The 20,392-nt window shown below is 42.0% G+C and overlaps 1 protein-coding gene across 1 annotated transcript; it reads left to right on the plus strand.

Moving 5' to 3' along the window:
- The first annotated feature begins 3,402 nt into the window (after positions 1 to 3,402).
- adhfe1 (alcohol dehydrogenase iron containing 1) lies at positions 3,403 to 20,346 on the plus strand. Its single transcript, XM_084139926.1, has 14 exons — positions 3,403 to 3,511; positions 3,742 to 3,779; positions 13,153 to 13,196; positions 13,514 to 13,567; positions 13,821 to 13,975; positions 14,306 to 14,502; positions 14,885 to 14,962; positions 15,113 to 15,218; positions 15,588 to 15,740; positions 15,892 to 15,990; positions 16,130 to 16,208; positions 18,305 to 18,401; positions 18,625 to 18,782; positions 19,008 to 20,346. Exons 1-14 carry the CDS (start codon positions 3,459 to 3,461, stop codon positions 19,089 to 19,091), a joined length of 1,395 nt encoding a protein of 464 aa, XP_083996052.1. The 5' UTR covers positions 3,403 to 3,458; the 3' UTR covers positions 19,092 to 20,346.
- Positions 20,347 to 20,392: the final 46 nt, after the last annotated feature.

Genomic DNA, 20,392 nt, shown 5'->3' on the forward strand with positions numbered 1-20,392 from the left:
GTATTTTATATCACTGAGACCAACAAGAATAATATCAATTTGACCACACCGAGTCACTTTGATTTTACCACAGCCGTGTTGACAGAAGTGTTTCCGCAACGTGCCCTCTCTCCATCCCCTCTCCCTCTCTCCATCCCCCTCTCATCCTCTCTCTCCATCCCCTCTCTGCATCATTCTCTCTCCATCCCCTCTGCATCATTCTCTCTCCATCCCCTCTCCATCCTCTCTCCATCCCCTCTCCCTCTCTCACGATCCTCTCTCCATCCCCTCTCTCCATCCCTCTCTCCATCCCCTCTTCCTTCTTGCTCCTTTCTCCAGGTTACAACGGGTCAGAAACAATGTGTCAGTAAGAGTGGCAAACCTGACAGCCCATTCCCAATACTAAGACTCCACTTATGTGACATCCGTGTTTCAGCGAATGCGTCCCAAATGGCATCCTATTCCCTATTTGGTGCACTATTTTTGACCAGGGCCTGGAAGTAAACTACATAAGGAATAGGGCACCATTTGGGTCGCACACTCAATGATTCATGAATCACAATGGCCAGCTCTCATCCAAGGTGCCACCAGTCACAAAGTGTTACAATGTCAGTGTTTGTGGCAGAATACATTTTCTGTGACAGTTTGACCTTTTGCGGAGCTATCGACTCTCTCCTTCCTCTTGTTGCTCATCCAGAGAGAGAACTCATGCTCTGGAGGAACTGTCAGGCCATGGATCCAAATGCATCTTATTATTACTTATTCATTACTATCATGTACACTTACTTGCATCAATTCAAATAAACGTAATATTTACACTACTATTTGAAGAATCTCAAATATAAATCATATTTTGATTTGTTTAACACTTTTTTGGTTACTACATGATTCCATATGTGTTATTTCATAGATTTGATGGCTTCACTATTATTCTACAGTGTAGAAAATAGTAAAAATAAAGAAAAACCCTTGAATGAGTAGGTGTTCTAAAACTTTTGACTGGTAGTGTATGTTGATGTAAAAAGACTAAATAGGGAAATTGCATGAAGCTGTGCACTTCATGGAAACTCCATACCATATTCTCATATAATTTGTGATATTAGTATTGCAGATGCATGATGTGGCATGTCTATCCAATTAACATTGTTTCTGGTGATCAGTCTCATGTCACAAGCCCTCCACTGACCCATAATGAACCATTGTAATTAGATCCATGAGAGTGTGATGGAGAAAGCAAGATGTGTGTATCCCATAGTGATGATCTTCATGTAGTATGGATATCATTTACGTTTTGTCATTTTCATTAACTGTGTTATGAAATTAAATTAAATGCTGTAATGATGAATTAAAGGGCCTCACACACTATGACCCTTTATCTGAGAATAGGGCCAAGTATTTCAAGAGGGATGGGGAACAATTGCTCTGAAGTGAACTACAGTATATTTATTCTATGAAAATTACGTATGAAAAGATCACTGGTATTCCACATTCAAATGTTGTTAGGTGAATACAATTATTTATTTTAAAAAACTAAACAATTCATGATAAGCTAAATTAACTATAAATGTTATGCCATTGTGATGCCAATACCTGAACCAAACACTCTCAAATCCACATCACAGAATACAATTCTAAAAATACACTTCTGAATACAACTCGGTTGGAACAATTTCAAATTGAATGTACTCATTGGCTGATCTGTCATATTGGGAATGACAGTGCTGCTGCTAGGTGCTTAAATGGGGGAGCCCTTTCCAGCTGCAGCGTGTTGGGACTGTCATTCAATAATTTACATTTTAGTCATTTAGCAGACGCTCTTATCCAGAGCGACTTACTTACAATAATATTGTGACTGTGTGTCCCAAATGGCTCCCTATTCCCTACATAGTGCACTAGTTTTGGTCAAAGGTAGTGAACTAAATAGGGAATAGGGTGCCATTTGGGACAGCCACCTGTATCACAGTCTCAGAGAAATGGTGTTGGCTGCACCACGCTGACCCTGAAAGGGCACAGACAAATTTATATTTTTAGAGCAGGCTGAGGACATGGAGTTTCTTTCACAGCCTGGCTAGTCTGTCCCCTCTGATAGCCATCATCACGGCTCAACACGGATCTCCTCATGCCCTGGTTAAGAGCTAACATGTAGTGTAGCGGTGCGAGTGAACACAGTACAGGTACTAAATCACTGTGAGTCACTTGGTGGAAGAAACCCATCCAGCTGAATGAAACGATCAGTGTCGGAGGTATGGAGAATAGAGGTGCCTTTACAGGATGTAAACCTAAGTCTGCTTCAAGCAATTTATCCATATGAACTGAGTGACTTTCCACTTATCAAACATTCAGTTACAGTAGCCAACATACCTTATTCCTTATCAGTCTCTTCCTTTAGATTGCCTGGTATCAGCGCTGTGTATAACCATTAATAATGGCTCTGGGCTGGCTGGTACCTTGCAGGTTGTACAGTATATGTGGAAGATTACAGTCACAGGGTTAAGGGGACCACAGAATTAGAATTAGTACCATAGAAATATAATTTAATAAAACATCTTTCTATTTTAATGATGGGGACACTGGAAGTAGTCCCGTGTAGCTCAGTTGGTAGAGCATGGCGTTCGCAATGCCAGGGTTGTGGGTTCGATTCCCACGGGGGGCCAGTATGAAAATGTATGCACTCACTAAAAAACTGTAAGTCGCTTTGGATAAGAGCATCTGCTAAATGACTAAACTGTAAATACATTAATAGAAAGTAGATATGAATGAAAAGTGAGAGATTTAATGATGACCCACATCTATGGTGGGCTTCAGGTTTTTTTCTGGGCATTTTCACTCTCTAGTGACAACCACAACAGTGGCAGCCTATGCAGTAAGGCAACTTTGGGGTTGACAGTCAGTTAGGCTGCGTGTTGCTTGTTGCTTGAGGCCAACTGTCTAAAGTGCTCTTCCTCACAGCACTTGATGTAGGCTACATAATCACATGCCTGACTGTCAATCACTAGCAGTAAAGGGCAGAGATGTTATTATTGATTGGTATTCATCCAGGCATGTTATAGCTTAGGCCTATGATGTGCAGTGAATCAATCTAAATCCCCCAGGAGATAGGTTGTGATTTCAGCTGATAGTCACCCTCCTTTTCCTATGAGTTGAACTTGATATTGAACATTAATATTTTGGCTGCCCTAAATTATATTTTCAATAGTAGGACTAGGCCATCTTTGTTAACTGAAATCTACTGCCTGTTACAGTAAATGGAAATTGTGTTTTCCTCATCATGACGTGAGTGGTAGAGCCTTGGGTAACCTCATAGTTTAATAAAGTTTTTAATTTTTTTTGACAAAAATAAAGGTCTGACCCCTGTCCTATATATTTTCACATTCGGTGCAGTAAGGGGCGCTCATGTATCAGTTCAAACTCCAGACTTCGACCCCCTCGAGTTGAACTCAACCTAAAAGACGAAGGAAGAAGTACAACTATTGGACAACATGGCAGGACGCGACAGGATTGTGCATTTGCTCAGGCAACTTGAAAAAGCAGCGTAAGTTGATTCCTAATCGCGAAAATGCACAAATACAAGATTGTTAAATGCACTTGAGGTAGTGGTTACATAAGGTAGTTATCTAATTTAGCTAGGCCCCTACCTAACTTGTTATGCAGTAGCCAGATGACAGTGCAAACATCGACGTCAACCCAACCTCGTTGCACTCGCAGGTTTGCGTCAATTGATTACACTGCTTATGAAAATGCTGTTTTCCCCCCCATTTACAGGTGCAGATGCCCTGCCCATTCTCATACATTCCATCAAGGTAGTAGTTGGATCAAATAACCTATTTATTATAACACACAGCTTTATTGTTAATTTGTTAATTGTAACACCTAACACAGCTTCATGTGCAAAGGCTCTATTCTGCCTCTCATTCAAGTTTAATATGCACCTTGTGATTTAGCGCCACCCGGGACTGTTTTATTGAGCTGCATCTAGCTTGCACTTATTCTATGGTACTTTCTGATGTGGTGTAATAAACAGGTAATAGGGCCCATAATTGCGAACATTATAAAACAGTTTCTCCGTGTCAAAATACGCATCAGCCAATTAAATCGTTCATATACTTGCACGTGAAAGAACGCTACATTGTACCTGGTCCCGTCAGATAACGTAGCACACGTTAGCCCTATGCTAACCTCACCAGATGACAGTGATTATTTCCTGGAACAAAATTCCGCATAGCCAATTATAAATGTTGACATAGATGGACATGAACAAACACTTTTCCATAAGAGCGACCATAACAAAGTCAAGCACTCTCATTATCATTCTACAGATGGCAGTATTGTAGTAAGTGTTAGTTATTTTAAGTCCGGACTCGAAAACATGTTGTCGAGGATCCACACCAGAGGAAAGTTTGTCGTTCTACAGTAGGCCTAGACGCATCCTACATCACGCTGTAGGCCTATTAATAAGGTGGTAACACAGACCAGTCAGTGCTTTCAGGGTGTGTTCATTGTCATAGTGACAACTGGGAATCATACTTCAATGTACACTACCGTTCAAAAGTTTGGGGTCACTTAGAAATGTCCTTGTTTTCGAAATGTATTTGTCCTCTTGCTAAGTTGTGCACCGGGGTCTCCCACTCTTCTTTCTATTCTGGTTAGAGCCAGTTTGCGCTGTTCTGTGAAGGGAGTAGTACACAGCGTTGTACGAGATCTTCAGTTTCTTGGCAACTTCTCGCATGGAATAGCCTTCATTTCTCAGCACAAGAATAGACTGACGAGTTTCAGAAGAAAGTTATTTGTTTCTGGCCATTTTGATTCTGTAATCGAACCCACAATTGCTGATGCTCCAGATACTCAACTAGTCTCAATAAGTTTTATTGCTTCTTTAATCAGCACAACAGTTTTCAGCTGTGCTAACATAATTGCAAAAGGGTTTTCTAATGATCATTTAGCCTTTTCAAATGATAAACTTGGATTAGCAAACACAACGTGCCATTGGAACACAGGACTGATGGTTGCTGATAATGGGCCTCTGTACGCCTATGTAGATATTCCATTAAAAATCAGCAGTTTCCAGCTACAATAGCCATTTACAACATTAACAATGTCTACACTGTATTTCTGATCAATTTGATGTTATTTTAATGGACAAAAACATAGCTTTTCTTTTGAAAACAAGAACATTTCTAAGTGACCCCAAACTTTTGAACGGTAGTGTACATATACTGAACAAAAATATAAACGCAACAATTTCAAAGATTTTACTAAGTTATATAAGGAAATCAGTCAATTTAAATAAATAAATTAGGCCCTAATCTATGGATTTCACATGATTGGGAATACAGATTTGAATCTGTTGGTCACAAATACCTTTAAAAAAAAAAAAAGTAGGGGTGTGGATCAGAAAACTAATCAGTATCTGGTGTGACCACTATTTGCCTCATGCAGCATGACACATCTCCTTTGCATAGAGTTGATCAGGCTATTGATTGTGGCCTGTGGAATGTTGTCCCACTCCTCTTCAATGGCTGTGTGAAGTTGCTGGATATTGTCTGGAACTGGAACACGCTGTCGTACACGTCCATCCATGCTCAATGGGTGACATGTCTGGTGAGTATGCAGGCCATGGAAGAACTGGGACATGTTCAGCTTCCAGGAATTGGGTACAGATCCTTGCAACATGGGGCTATGCATTATCATGCTGAAACATGAGGTGATGGCGGCGGATGAATGGCACGACAATGGGCCTCAGGATCTTATCACGGTATCTCTGTGCATCCAAATTGCCATAGATAAAATGCAATTGTGTTCGTTGTCCGTCGCTTATGCCTGCCCATACCATAACCCCAACGCCACCATGGGGCACTCTGTTCACAACGTTGACATCAGCAAACTGCTCGCACACACGACGCCATACATGTGGTCTGCGGTTGTCAGGCCGGTTGGACCTACTGCCAAATCTCTAAAACGACGGAGGCGGCTTATGGTAGACAAATGAACATTACATTTTCTGGCAACAGCTCTGGTGCACATTCCTGCAGTCAGCATGCCAATTGCACGCTCCCTCAAAACTTGAGACATCAACATTTCTGGGATCTTTTATTTCTGCTCTTGAAACATGGGACCAACACTTTACATGTTGCATTTATATTTTCGTTCAGTGTACAATGAAAAATAATAAACTCGTATTTAAATGTAGCAATTCAACAGCAAACACCTTTTAGCCTGCGCATCTTTTACAGCAATGTTCGCAAGTAGGGCCGCAAAGTGTTTTATTCAATCAAGCACATTTCTCAATACATTCTGATGCATTCATGATGATCTGCTGCCATCCTTTTGTTATGCCTGCATAAGCATTGGTTTTTCACTCCGTTTTATCTATTAAAACAAGAGTTTTATGGAAAGGCTATCCTTAACTGATTCAGTTCTTTATTTGGAGTTTGGCTGTCTGTCTAATTTTGGTTTCGAAACACCTCAAGGAGGACAGTACAGTGAAAAAACAGTGACCATCGGCACAACTTTTTCGGCGGTAGACATCAGTACAGTGCAGCTGTAACATGGACATTCAACAAGGACAAGATGACGTAGCATCCCAGGTCAGTTCCAGAACAGGATCTTCAAGCCGCTGCAGCAACTAGAGCCTGCGCCAGGGCAGAGGAAGCACACGCCGTGCATCATTCGCTGGCGAGAGGCTGAGACACATTACATCTTCATAGACAGGCAGCCGCAGCACTGGTTCAGGCTGAGATCTGGGAGGCAGCAGTAGAACTAGAGGATGAGGTGTTCCACAATAATATATATATCTATTTTTTTATTATTTATTTAGACATCCTCTAACACAAAATTACATTGCTGAACGCAAAGGTGAATACATCATTAAGCAAGCTAAGCTACATACCAGACATCCTTCCTCGCCGGGACTTGTACCAGCATACGGCGACCACCTCATCTTGATGACACCCTAGTCACATGTCAGACTTCAGGCTACGCAACCTATTCAGTTTCACTGAAGAGCAGCACAACTTGAAGCAAACTGGGAAATATGCAGCATGCTTCAAGCCTCATTCATCACTCCCCAACAAGACAGGACCCACTGGGCACAGACATCAGTTCAACGTCTAGTTTTGATTGAAATTTAGTTGAGTTGTCAACTAATGTGAAATCAACAAAACATTTTACAATTTCATTGGATTAAGGTTAAAAGTTGGGTGAATAAAGACTAAATTCCCTTATGTTGATGACTTTTTGCAAATCCCATCAGTTTTCCACGTTGATTCAAAGTCATCACATTTTTGTTGTTGAAATGACGTGGAAACAACGTTGATTCATCCAGTTTTTGCCCAGTGGGGAGCCCCCGCTACAAAAGCCCCACACACTTAAAGAGAACAAAGCCAGTCATAGTACCCCCTACCTCAGCCCTACACCCTGCAACACTACACAGCTGTGCGGAACCAGTCCGAGGCCAACATGATAGACTTTGCTAAGTACCTAGCATGTTGTGAGCTAGTGAACACAGGACTCACACAATTCGACAACCAGTCGAAGAGGTTCAGGGCATGGCAGTCATCATTCAACAACGCTATCAAGGGCCTGGACCTCACTTCTAGTAAGGAGCTGTATCTGCTAACAAAGTGACTGGGCAAGGAGTCCTCGGAACACGCAAAGAGGGTGAGCTCAGTGCACATCAACGACCCAAGCGCAGCATTGGACAGACTAAAACAGTGTTACTCTACACCCAAAATCATCGAAAGAGGTTATACCGTTCTCCAGAATCTCCAGCAGAGATTTCCTCAAGCTAAGCGAGCTCAGAGATCTCCTGATGGAAGGTCAGTCTGCAAATGAAGATGGACACTTACCTGGCCTAATTTACAGTGGGGAAAAAAAATATTTAGTCAGCCACCAATTGTGCAAGTTCTCCCACTTAAAAAGATGAGAGAGGCCTGTAATTTTCATCATAGGTACACGTCAACTATGACAGACAAATTGAGAAAAAAAAATCCAGAAAATCACACTGTAGGATTTTTCATTAATTAATTTGCAAATTATGTTGGAAAATAAGTATTTGGTCACCTACAAACAAGCAGGATTTCTGGCTCTCACAGACCTGTAACTTATTCTTTAAGAGGCTCCTCTGTCCTCCACTCATTACCTGTATTAATGGCACCTGTTTGAACTTGTTATCAGTATAAAAGACACCTGTCCACTACCTCAAACAGTCACACTCCAAACTCCACTATGGCCAAGACCAAAGAGCTGTCAAAGGACACCAGAAACAAAATTGTAGACCTGCACCAGGCTGGGAAGACTGAATCTGCAATAGGTAAGCAGCTTGGTTTGAAGAAATCAACTGTGGGAGCAATTATTAGAAAATGGAAGACATACAAGACCACTGATAATCTCCCTCGATCTGGGGCTCCACACAAGATCTCACCCCGTGGGGTCAAAATGATCACAAGAACGGTGAGCAAAAATCCCAGAACCACACGGGGGGACCTAGTGAATGACCTGCAGAGAGCTGGGACCAAAGTAACAAAGCCTACCATCAGTAACACACTACGCCGCCAGGGACTCAAATCCTGCAGTGCCAGACGTGTCCCCCTGCTTAAGCCAGTACATGTCCAGGCCCATCTGAAGTTTGCTAGAGTGCATTTGGATGATCCAGAAGAGGATTGGGAGAATGTCATATGGTCAGATGAAACCAAAATATAACTTTTTGGTAAAAACTCAACTCGTCGTGTTTGGAGGACAAAGAATGCTGAGTTGCATCCAAAGAACACCATACCTACTGTGAAGCATGGGGGTGGAAACATCATGCTTTGGGGCTGTTTTTCTGCAAAGGGACCAGGACGACTGATCCATGTAAAGGAAATAATGAATGAGGCCATGTATCGTGAGATTTTGAGTGAAAACCTCCTTCCATCAGCAAGGGCATTGAAGATGAAACGTGGCTGGGTCTTTCAGCATGACAATGATCCCAAACACACCGCCCAGGCAACGAAGGAGTGGCTTCGTAAGAAGCATTTCAAGGTCCTGGAATGGCCTAGCCAGTCTCCAGATCTCAACCCCATAGAAAATCTTTGGAGGGAGTTGAAAGTCTGTGTTGCCCAGCGACAGCCCCAGAACATCACTGCTCTAGACGAGATCTGCATGGAGGAATGGGCCAAAATACCAGCAACAGTGTGTGAAAACCTTGTGAAGACTTACAGAAAACGTTTGATCAATCAATTTCAATCAATTTTATTTTATATAGCCCTTCTTACATCAGCTAATATCTCGAAGTGCTGTACAGAAACCCAGCCTAAAACCCCAAACAGCTAGTAATGCAGGTGTAGAAGCACGGTGGCTAGGAAAAACTCCCTAGAAAGGCCAAAACCTAGGAAGAAACCTAGAGAGGAACCAGGCTATGAGGGGTGGCCAGTCCTCTTCTGGCTGTGCCGGGTGGAGATTATAACAGAACCATGCCAAGATGTTCAAAAATGTTCATAAGTGACAAGCATGGTCAAATAATAATCAGGAATAAATCTCAGTTGGCTTTTCATAGCCGATCATTAAAAGTTGAAAACAGCAGGTCTGGGACAGGTAGGGGTTTGACCTGTGTCATTGCCAACAAAGGGTATAAAACAAAGTATTGAGAAACTTTTGTTATTGACCAAATACTTATTTTCCACCATAATTTGCAAATAAATTCATTAAAAATCCTACAATGTGATTTTCTGGATTTCTTTTCCTCATTTTGACTGTCATAGTTGACGTGTACCTATGATGAAAATTACAGGCCTCTCTCATCTTTTTAAGTGGGAGAACTTGCACAATTGGTGGCTGACTAAATACTTTTTTTCCCCACTGTACCTGGACCACCGCTTGTGGCATCAGTTCTATTGTGGAGAAACTGCCACAGGGCCTCCAATAAAAAATCAAAGACGAACACAACAAGTGCTTTGCCTCATTCTCCTTCTTCACAAAGTTAATCTGCGATGAAGCAAGAACCAGAAAGGACCTGAGCTTCGCTCTCCCCAGCAGTAGCAGTGGCCCTGCGAGAAGTGAGAGTCCTGCCATTAGAAACATAATCACAAGAACCTCCATATCTGTACATAAAGCAGATGTGGACCTAGCTGCTGACTCCAGCAGAAACCCCCACAACAAAAGAAGACAGCCCAGGTAAAAGCTGCCCCATCCACAATCTACGTCATCCGCTCAGTACATATAGAAGACTGTACCATAGCAGTGAAATGTAATGAGTGTGGAAGCGACAGCCACAACACAGCTATGCAACCAGGTCCTTCCGCCTGGACCTCAACGGCCTCCATCCCTGCGTCTGAAAACGGCGGGAGGAGGAAAAAAACCAGACCACTGCACCAGCAGTCAGTTCCCAATGCACTGAGGTATGAGACAAGGGTCCAACAGCGCGATCATGCTCCAAAATATGTCTGGTGAGAGTATACTCCCAGGGGCAGTGTGAAATCGCGGTCAAGATGTATGCCATACTCGACGAACAGAGCAATCGGTCACTGGCAAAGTCAGACTTCTTTGTTCTCTTCAGCATCCAGGATAGCCCATTGCCCTGTGCGGTAGTCCTGGAAACAGCAGGGAGAAAAGCTGATGGCTTTCAGATCGAAGCAGTAAACGGAGGGGTAAGCCCTTCCTCCATTCATGGAGTGCAACAACATTCTCAATAACAGATCTAACATACAGTACCTACACCCAAGGTAGCCCTTCACCAAGCCCACCTCAAGCCGGTGGCAGCCCACATCCCAGAGCTGGATCCAAGTGCCAAAATCCTTCTGTCAGAGTACACAAGGTGTACAACTGATGACCGAAATCAGCCTGCAGGCGCCCGGCCCGCCACAAGGAATCGCTAGAGCGTGATGAGCCAAGTAAAGCCCCCCCCCCCCCCCCCCGGCCAAACCCTCCCCTAACCCGGACGACGCTGGGCCAATTGTGCGCCGCCCTATGGGACTCCCGGTCACGGCCAGTTGTGACACAGCTTGGGTCTGTAGTGCGCCACTCGGGAGGCCCGTGGCACTGGGCACTTACAGTGAGGGGAAAAAGGTATTTGATTTTGTTTGTTTGCCCACTGACAAAGAAATGATCAGTCTATCATTTTAATGGTAGGTTTATTTGAACAGTGAGAGACAGAATAACAACCAAAAAATCCAGAAAAACGCATGTCAAAAATGTTATAAATTGATTTGCATTTTAATGAGGGAAATAAGTATTTGACCCCTCTGCAAAACATGATTTAGTACTTGGTGGCAAAACCCTTGTTGGCAATCACAGAGGTCAGACGTTTCTTGTAGTTGGCCACCAGGTTTGCACACATCTCAGGAGGGATTTTGTCCCACTCCTCTTTGCAGATCTTCTCCAAGTCATTAAGGTTTCGAGGCTGATGTTTGGCAACTCGAACCTTCAGCTCCCTCCACAGATTTTTTATGGGATTAAGGTCTGGAGACTGGCTAGGCCACTCCAGGACCTTAATGTGCTTCTTCTTGAGCCACTCCTTTGTTGCCTTGGCCGTGTGTTTTGGGTCATTGTCATGCTGGAATACCCATCCACGACCCATTTTCAATGCCCTGGCTGAGGGAAGGAGGTTCTCACCCAAGATTTGACGGTACATGGCCCTGTCCATCATCCCTTTGATGCGGTGAAGTTGTCCTGTCCCCTTAGCAGAAAAACACCCCCAAAGCATAATGTTTCCACCTCCATGTTTGACGGTGGGGATGGTGTTCTTGGGGTCATAGGCAGCATTCTTTCTCCTCCAAACACAGCAAGTTGAGTCGATGCCAAAGAGCTCCATTTTGGTCTCATCTGACCACAACACTTTCACCCAGTTCTCCTCTGAATCATTCAGATGTTCATTGGCAAACTTCAGACGGGCATGTATATGTGCTTTCTTGAGCAGGAGGACCTTGCAGGCGCTGCAGGATTTCAGTCCTTCACGGCGTAGTGTGTTACCAATTGTTTTGTTGGTGACTATGGTCCTGCTGCCTTGAGATCATTGACAAGATCCTCCCGTGTAGTTCTGGGCTGATTCCTCACCGTTCTCATGATCATTGCAACTCCACGAGGTGAGATCTTGCATGGAGCCCCAGGCCGAGGGAGATTAACAGTTATTTTGTGTTTCTTCCATTTGCGAATAATCGCACCAACTGTTGTCACCTTCTCACCAAGCTGCTTGGCGATGGTCTTGTAGCCCATTCCAGCCTTGTGTAGGTCTACAATCTTGTCCCTGACATCCTTGGAGAGCTCTTTGGTCTTGGCCATGGTGGAGAGTTTGGAATCTGATTGATTGATTGCTTCTGTGGACAGGTGTCTTTTATACAGGTAACAAGCTGAGATTAAGAGCACTCCCTTTAAGAGTGTGCTCCTAATCTCAGCTCGTTACCTGTATAAAAGACACCTGGGAGCCAGAAATCTTTCTGATTGAGAGGGGGTCAAATACTTATTTCCCTCATTAAAATGCAAATCAATTTATAACATTTTTGACATGCGTTTTTCTGGATTTTTTGGTTGTTATTCTGTCTCTCACTGTTCAAATAAACCTACCATTAAAATTATAGACTGATCATTTCTTTGTCAGTGGGCAAACGTACAAAATCAGCAGGGGATCAAATACTTTTTTCCCTCACTGTATGCCTTCCACCTGAGACATGTGTCAGCGGTCAACTCCTTTTAGCTAAAAAGGACTGAACGTTTGGTAACCATTGAGTTTACGTTAAAAGTTCGTAGTGGCATCTTACAGATGCCAGGCGGCACCCAGTGGCCATTTTATTTAGCTGCATCTAGCTTGCACTTATTCTATGGTGTTTTCTTATGTGGTGTAATAAACAGGAACTGTTTTATTCAATTAAACACATTCCTCAATAGTCTGTTGCACTCATGATGATCTGCTGCCATCCTTTTGTTATGCCTGCGTAAGCATTGCTCTTTACTCCGGTTTATCTATTAAAACCGGAGGTTTATGGAAAGCCTGTCCCTGACTCTGGTTCAGTTCTTGAATGGAGTTTGGCTATCTGTTTTGGTTAGAAACACCTCAAGGAGGACAGTACACTCTCACTTGAATAGAAAGGGGTGTTTTTATAAATGTGTACATGTGTACCACTAATTAGGGTCCATAGAAACATGGACCAAAACTGTGGTTCCTACCCTGTCACAACATGTTTTAAAGTTGTAATGTTTGTGCTCTAGCTTCAGGACATGACTGTGGAAGAAAAACTGATTATGCATTTGAGGTAACCATATTTTCACTCATCTGACTTTGACATGGCCCACAGAAGCTTTGCAAAATGCTTAAATAAGCCATACTAATAGGCAGACATTAGTTATTAATTAAACTAAAACCAACCATATAATCCAATTACTGTCATGAGGCTCAGCATAAAACCCCATTTTTAAAAAGCTTTAAAAGTAGTCTTTAGGCTAAAGTACTGCAAAAAAATATCTAAGATATCTATTTCTCTATTTGATTAATGAAAAGTAGTCAACAGTATTCTTCCTTAGGATGTTGGCCAACGTTAACCATATTTTTCATGTTATTATTTGGTTTCAGATGGCCAGCTCAAACATTAGATATGGAGAGGGTGTCACACGGGAAATTGGTATGGTAAATAAGTCTCTGCTATTTTTCTGTTCATGACAAGATATGAAACCACTTATGTGTACATAATTGTTCTTCCTAAATGGTAAGGGTTTGTGTTCTATTGTGTTCACAATAAAAAAGGTCCAATAATGGAAGAGACATGAACAGGCCTAAAATGGAAATGTATATGATACTTTGAACATTAATCACATAAGTTTTTGTCTAAGATATGAATAACACTATCTCTCCTATTTTGTGATTTTCTTTTAAATTGCAGGATCTTCAGAACATGGGAGCCCGTAACGTGTGTCTTATGACAGACAATAATCTGTCTCAGCTCCCTCCTGTCAAGGCCGTGTTGGAGTCCCTGGTTCAGAATGGGGTTAACTACAAAGTTTATGACAATGTTCGGGTGGAGCCAACAGACTCCAGGTAACCCTTGTGCATTCCAATTGGCACCCTAGCTATTCCCTATATAGTGCACTACTTTTGAACAGAGCAGGGTCCATAGGGCTCTGGTCACAAGTAATGCACTACCGTATATAGGGACTAGAGTGCCATTTGGGACGCACCCCCTATGCTTTTTCTCAATGACTTTCTAATGGAATTTTCATCATCACATTTGATATTGATTATAGTTTTTCCTTATTTGAAGTAAATGTATGGATTATCAGAAGCACTACGTTTTTAGAAGCGGAATACAAAAGTCAATCAAGGGATGAATTGTCAATAAAGTAATCATTTTCACTCTTTACTATACAGCTTCAAGGAGGCCATTGCTTTTGCGAAGAAAGAAACGTTTGACATTTACGTTGCTGTGGGTGGAGGCTCAGTGATTGACACCTGTAAAGCTGCCAACTTGTATGCCTGCCATCCCGAGGCTGATTTCCTAGACTTTGTCAACGCGCCTATAGGGAAGGGAAAGCCTATTACTGGAGCTCTCAAGCCCCTGATCGCAGGTACTATGAAAGAGTTGTATCTCTGTCTGTTTCATCACACGACAAGCCCCAGTCACGATTACACATTGAAGTTAATAGGTTTACGAACTAAATGACCCTGGTACACTGGACCATTTAGAATTTGTTGTATTTACACTGTACATAAGTGCATGTTTCTTTGACCATTACAGATTAGATAGAGGTTATTACAGATGATTTAATACTTTTTTGTGGATGGTTGTGCATACCTGATCTTGTTAGACTGTACCTCAAATCCTCTCTGGGAGGAAATTAATATGCCATACACTTTTAGAACAATTAAATGGATGAGCAGATATGCAGTTTTCCTAATATAGGCTAAACTTGTACATGTTAGTCACATGGCTCCTATTTTTCTCTTAAGTTCCCACAACAGCAGGAACTGGCAGTGAGACAACAGGTGTTGCCATCTTCGACTTCGAAAAACTGAAAGCAAAAACAGGTAAAAACACTTTGTCAGTGCACAGCTATCTCTCTCCTTAGTTGCATTGCTGGCCTCACATTCAAATGATCATTCAATGCAAACTGTATGTTTCAATGTTTCATTCAATGACTCAGTATGACTTGCTTGTCTCCTGGTTAATCTGTTCAGGCATCGCCAGCCGAGCCATTAAGCCGACTCTTGGAATAGTGGATCCTCTCCACACTCTGCATATGCCCGAGAGGGTGGCTGCCAACAGCGGTTTTGATGTGCTATGGTATGTAAATATACTGTGTGTATATATATATATATATATATATATATATATATATATATATATATATATAAATATATATATATATATAAATTGATCACATTCAATATAAGGCTACATTCACATCTTTTATCAACCTTATAAGCCAAAGATCTCATTCATCAACATGCTTCTCTCTACCTACATGTTGCAGAGGCCTTTGACTTATACCTTTGTAAGACCTTTTGCCCACTCGGTGCTTTCTCCACATCTTCAAATTTCCCTTTGCCCTTATAACGTCAAGGTGGTGCCAGATAGAAGTGATTGATTAAAAGAATAGGAGTTGGATTAAGCTCTTTTCTATATCTGTTCTCTTTGTGTGTCCCTATGCAGCCATGCCCTGGAGTCCTACACGGCTCTTCCCTACAACATGCGCAGCCCCTGCCCTCCCAACCCCATCAACCGGCCGGCCTACCAGGGCAGTAACCCCATTAGTGATGTCTGGTCCAGACATGCCCTGAATGTAGTGGCCAAGTACATGAAACGGTAAACGGCTTCCTGATGAGGCTTCCACTAGCTATTCCGCAGTTTTATCCCCAAACAATCACTACCGGCTATTGTGAATATTATTATCAGTGGTTTCTTATTATTAGTGCTGATAGAAGGGGTCATTAACAGTTGACTTTCTCCCTCTAAGGGCGGTGAACGATGCTGAGGATGTAAAGGCCAGGTCCAGCATGCATCTTGCCAGTGTGTTTGCCGGGATCGGGTTTGGAAATGCTGGGGTCCACTTATGGTAAAGCAAACATATGGTTCATTATGCATTTATCATGATTGAAACTGCACGCATCCCCTTCCTTATATGAATAGTTACAGTGTGTCCTGTGATTGATGATTAATGTGACTGATAAGACCCTTTTTGTTAATTTTTTTAGCCACGGGATGTCTTATCCTATTGCTGGAAATGTGAAGACTTACATGGCTAAGGGCTACAATGTGGATCACCCTGTCGTGGTAAAGCTATTCTGGTCCTTTTCTTCATTTTAGAACCAATAAAAAGAAATCTTATTATTGAAACATTTCTGTTAAATTTGAACTTTATATAATTGAAAATTCTTTATATTTAGTTCCAAATATCTATGTTATCTATGACCACAGTTTTGACACTGATATAATGTGTTTTCATTGGTTTTCTGCTCCATGTTTGTGATATACACGGAGTATATAAACCATTAAGAACACCTCCTCTTTCCATGACAGACTGACCAGGTGAATCCAGGTGAAAGCTATGATCTCTTATTGATGTCACTTCAATCAGTGTAGATGAAGGGGTTAAAGAAGGATTTTTAAACCTTGAGACAATTGAGACATGGATTGTGTATGTGTGCCATTCAGATGGTGAATGGGCCAGACAAAATATTTAAGGGCCTTTGAATGGGGTATGGTAGTAGGTGCCAGGTGCACCGGTGTGTATCAAGAATGGTCCACCACCCAAAGGACATCCAGCCAACTTGGGAAGCATTGTGGGAAGCATTGGAGTCAACATGGGCCAGCATCCCTGTTGAACGCTTTTGACACCTTGCAGAGTCCATGGCCCGACGAATTGAGGCTGTTCTGAGGGCAAAAGGGGGGGAGGGTGCAACTCAATATTAGAAAGGTGTTCCTAATGTTTTGTATACTCCGTGTTTATATACAGGTAACTGCCAAAATAAAGGAAACACCAACATAACAGAAACACCAACATTAAATGTCTTAATAGGGCGTTAGGCCGCCTTGGCATAGATTCTACAAGTGTCTGGAACTATTGGAGGGATGCGACACCATTCTTCCATGAGAAATTCCATAATTTGGTATCTTGTTGATGGTGGTGAAAAAACGCTGTCTCGGGCGCCTCTCCAGAATCTCCCATAAATGTTCAATTGGGTTGAGATCTGATGACTGAGACACGCACAACCTTTAAACCCCCTATGCTCCTTTGAAACCCCTCTTTCAAAGTCACTGAGACCTCTTCTTCTAGCCATGGGAGCCAAAAATAATGGGCAACTGGGCATTTGTATGCATGACTCTAAGCATGATGGCATGTTAATTGTTTAATTAACTCAGGAACCAAACCTGTGTGGAAGCACCTGCTTTCAATATTTACTGATCAAAACATTTTACGCAACATGTTAAGTGTTGGTCCCATGTTTCATGAGCTGAAATAAAAGATCCCAGAAATCTTCCATACGCACAAAAAGTTTTTTCTCTCAAGTTTTGTGCACAAATTTGTTTACATTCCTGTTAGTGAGCATTTCTCTTTTGCCAAGATAATCCATCCACCTGACAGGTGTGGCATATCAAGAAGCTGATTAAACAGCATGATCATTACACAGGTGCACCTTGTGCTGGGGACAATAAAAGGCTACTCTAAAATGTGCAGTTTTGTCACACAACACAATGCCACAGATGTCTCAAGTTTTGAGGGAGCGTGCAATTGGCATGCTGACTGCAGGAATGTCCACTAGAGCTATTGCCAGATAATTAAATGTTCATTTCTCTACCATAAGCCGCCTCCCAACATCGTTTTAGAGAATTTGGAAGTACGTCCAACCGGCCTCACAATCGCAGACCACGTGTAACCACGCCAGCCCAGGACCTCCACATCTGGCTTCTTAACCTGCGGGATCGTATGAGACCACCCACCCGGACATCTGATGAAACTGAGGAGTATTTATGTCTGTAATAAAGCCCTTTTGTGGGGAGAAACCCATTCTGATTGGCTGGGCCTTACTCCCCAGTGGGTGGGCCAGTCTCCCAAGTGGGTGGGCCTATGCCCTCCCAGGCCCACCCATGGCTGCGCCCCTGCCCAGTCAAGTGAAATCCATAGATTAGGGCCTAATTTATTTATTTGATTTGACTGATTTCCTTATATGAACTGTAACTCAGTAAAATAGTTGTTGTTTTTATATTTTTGTTCAGTATACTTAGTATCCCTCATTTACTCAAGTGTTTCCTTTATTTTGGCAGTTACCTGTATATAACAAATATATTGTTTCAGAAATATGTATCTCCATTCACAGTTTAACTATCAAGCATTAATAGTTCCCATGTGTTGCTCTTCTGTCCTATAGCCTCATGGTCTATCCGTGGTTCTGACCTCTCCTGCTGTTTTTGCCTTCACTGCCAGTATGTGTCCAGAGCGCCACCTGGAGGCAGCAGAGATACTTGGTAACAGCAACTCTTCTCAACAACACCCCCAACAGTGTTGTCACTAAATACTAACAGAAATGTCCTTTTACTTTGTCTCAAAGGGTACTCTATTCCATATACAGTGCACTGGTCAAATATAGTGCATAATAGGTGTAGTAAGAAGTGTCATGCACGCATGGCACTATTGTTTCCTTACTGATTTTGTGATGTCAAGCTCACACCCCTCCATGTCTCTCCTCAGGGGCTGACGTGATTAACACCAAGAGGGCGGACGCTGGGCTCCTCCTGGCCGACACCCTGAGACAGTTCCTCTATGACCTGAAGGTAGAGGACGGTCTGAGTGCTGTCGGCTACACCAAGGATGACATACCTGACCTAGTGAGAGGAACAATACCTCAGGTAACTACACATTAGAAATGGTTCACATTAGCTGTGCAAAACACGTTCTTTCACGCCCTGATGAAGGCTATTGAGCCCAAATGTTGGTAATAAACCCACAAGCAAGGAGAGTTGAGTGTGCTAGTGTTACTTTCTTATTCATAATGCATTACATGTACTTTGTCTCTTTTTCTGAATGGAATTTCCTGTGTCTGCCCCTGATCGTGTCACTATGGTCTCTTGCAGGAAAGGGTGACAAAGCTGTCTCCTAGGGAACACACAGAGGAAGATTTGAGTCATTTGTTTGAGGCCTCCCTGAAGCTGTACTAAGACTGGCTCTCTTGTTTGTCATCACCCACTCTCCTACTGTACCTGTGTGAGATGATGAGAGCCCAAAGGATTCTGTGCTTATCTCTCACTGGTTCTCAAATGGCACCCTATTCAGCACACTACTTTTGACCAGTACCCATAGGGCTCTGGTCAAACGTTGTGCACTATATAGGGAATAGGGTGCCATTTGAGACGTAGCCTCCCACTGGTTTGCCATCCCATCCTTATTTTATTGATAGATACAATTAAATGATAAGGTTCCTTATTTGATTATACAGTATATTACCCCTATTTCAAATGTGAGTTTTGATTCGTATTTACTACAATATAGTACACAGTTGCTGTCATGTTCCCCACCCATTCATTTGAGAATAGATTGTACTGGTCTGGACTGGACTATATTGTTTTGGCAGTGTTGCGTCATTCTTAGAAGTGTACTATTTTTAATCTAGTTTCCAGATTACTCAGGTTAACTGTTATGTAAAGTGTGCCCTAATGCTTAGAAAATCTCTGATCTGGCTGCTTTTAAGTGGGTTAACCCAGGAGAGCACACTAGGAGAGATTTTAAAGTCCATTGAGAGAAAGAGAGCCAAGTTAAGGTATCAATATGATACAGAATATCATTGCATCCCAAATGGCACCCTATTCACTTTTGGTCAAAACTGGTGCACTATATAGGGAATAGGGTGCCATTATTAATTATAGATACTGTATATTGACATGGCAATAGATTTACGGTCCATCCTCATTACTGTTAGGTCCTGATGTAAAGCAGGATATAACTGGATGTCAAAATAAATACATTTTAGGTTACAAGTATAGGAAGAATAATTGATATTTTGTAAACGTACATGACTCTGATCCCTTAAAATCACTAAATCATTTTAGTTTCTGTTTTCTTTGCCGCCTCTCACAGCATGTCTTGGCAATGTTTATTTTTTCACTCCTGTTCATATATGCATATATCACATTTAATTTTTCTGAATAAGAAAATAAGAATTTCAATAGATTAAGTATTGCAATTAATTAATAGTAATTTAAATACTGTAAACTTTAATTAAAACCACATTTTATTATGTGGGCTACAAATGAATGAGTAGACAGAAAAAATCTGCAGTACATTATACTTGTGTTTTTACATGGCAACGATTTAAAATGTTAATGGTGGATCAATCATACTTTTTGTTGAGCTCAGTTTTGTTTTGCGTCATCGTATTCGTTTGAATAAAAATAACAGATTGCAGATGAAAATAGATTCAAAGGTGTCAGCGAGTTCGAAGAAACACTGTTGTATGCGACTT

This window comes from Coregonus lavaretus, assembly GCF_964263955.1.
Source record: "Coregonus lavaretus genome assembly, chromosome: 23".
Lineage (NCBI taxonomy): Eukaryota > Metazoa > Chordata > Actinopteri > Salmoniformes > Salmonidae > Coregonus > Coregonus lavaretus.

Coding starts and splice junctions, on each gene's coding strand:
- adhfe1 (XM_084139926.1), top strand. CDS start 3,459: ATGGCAGGACGCGACAGGATTGTGCATTTGCTCAGGCAACTTGAAAAA. Junction 13,976..14,305: donor GTGGAGCCAACAGACTCCAG/GTAACCCTTGTG, acceptor TTTACTATACAG/CTTCAAGGAGGCCATTGCTT. Junction 15,991..16,129: donor AATGCTGGGGTCCACTTATG/GTAAAGCAAACA, acceptor TAATTTTTTTAG/CCACGGGATGTCTTATCCTA.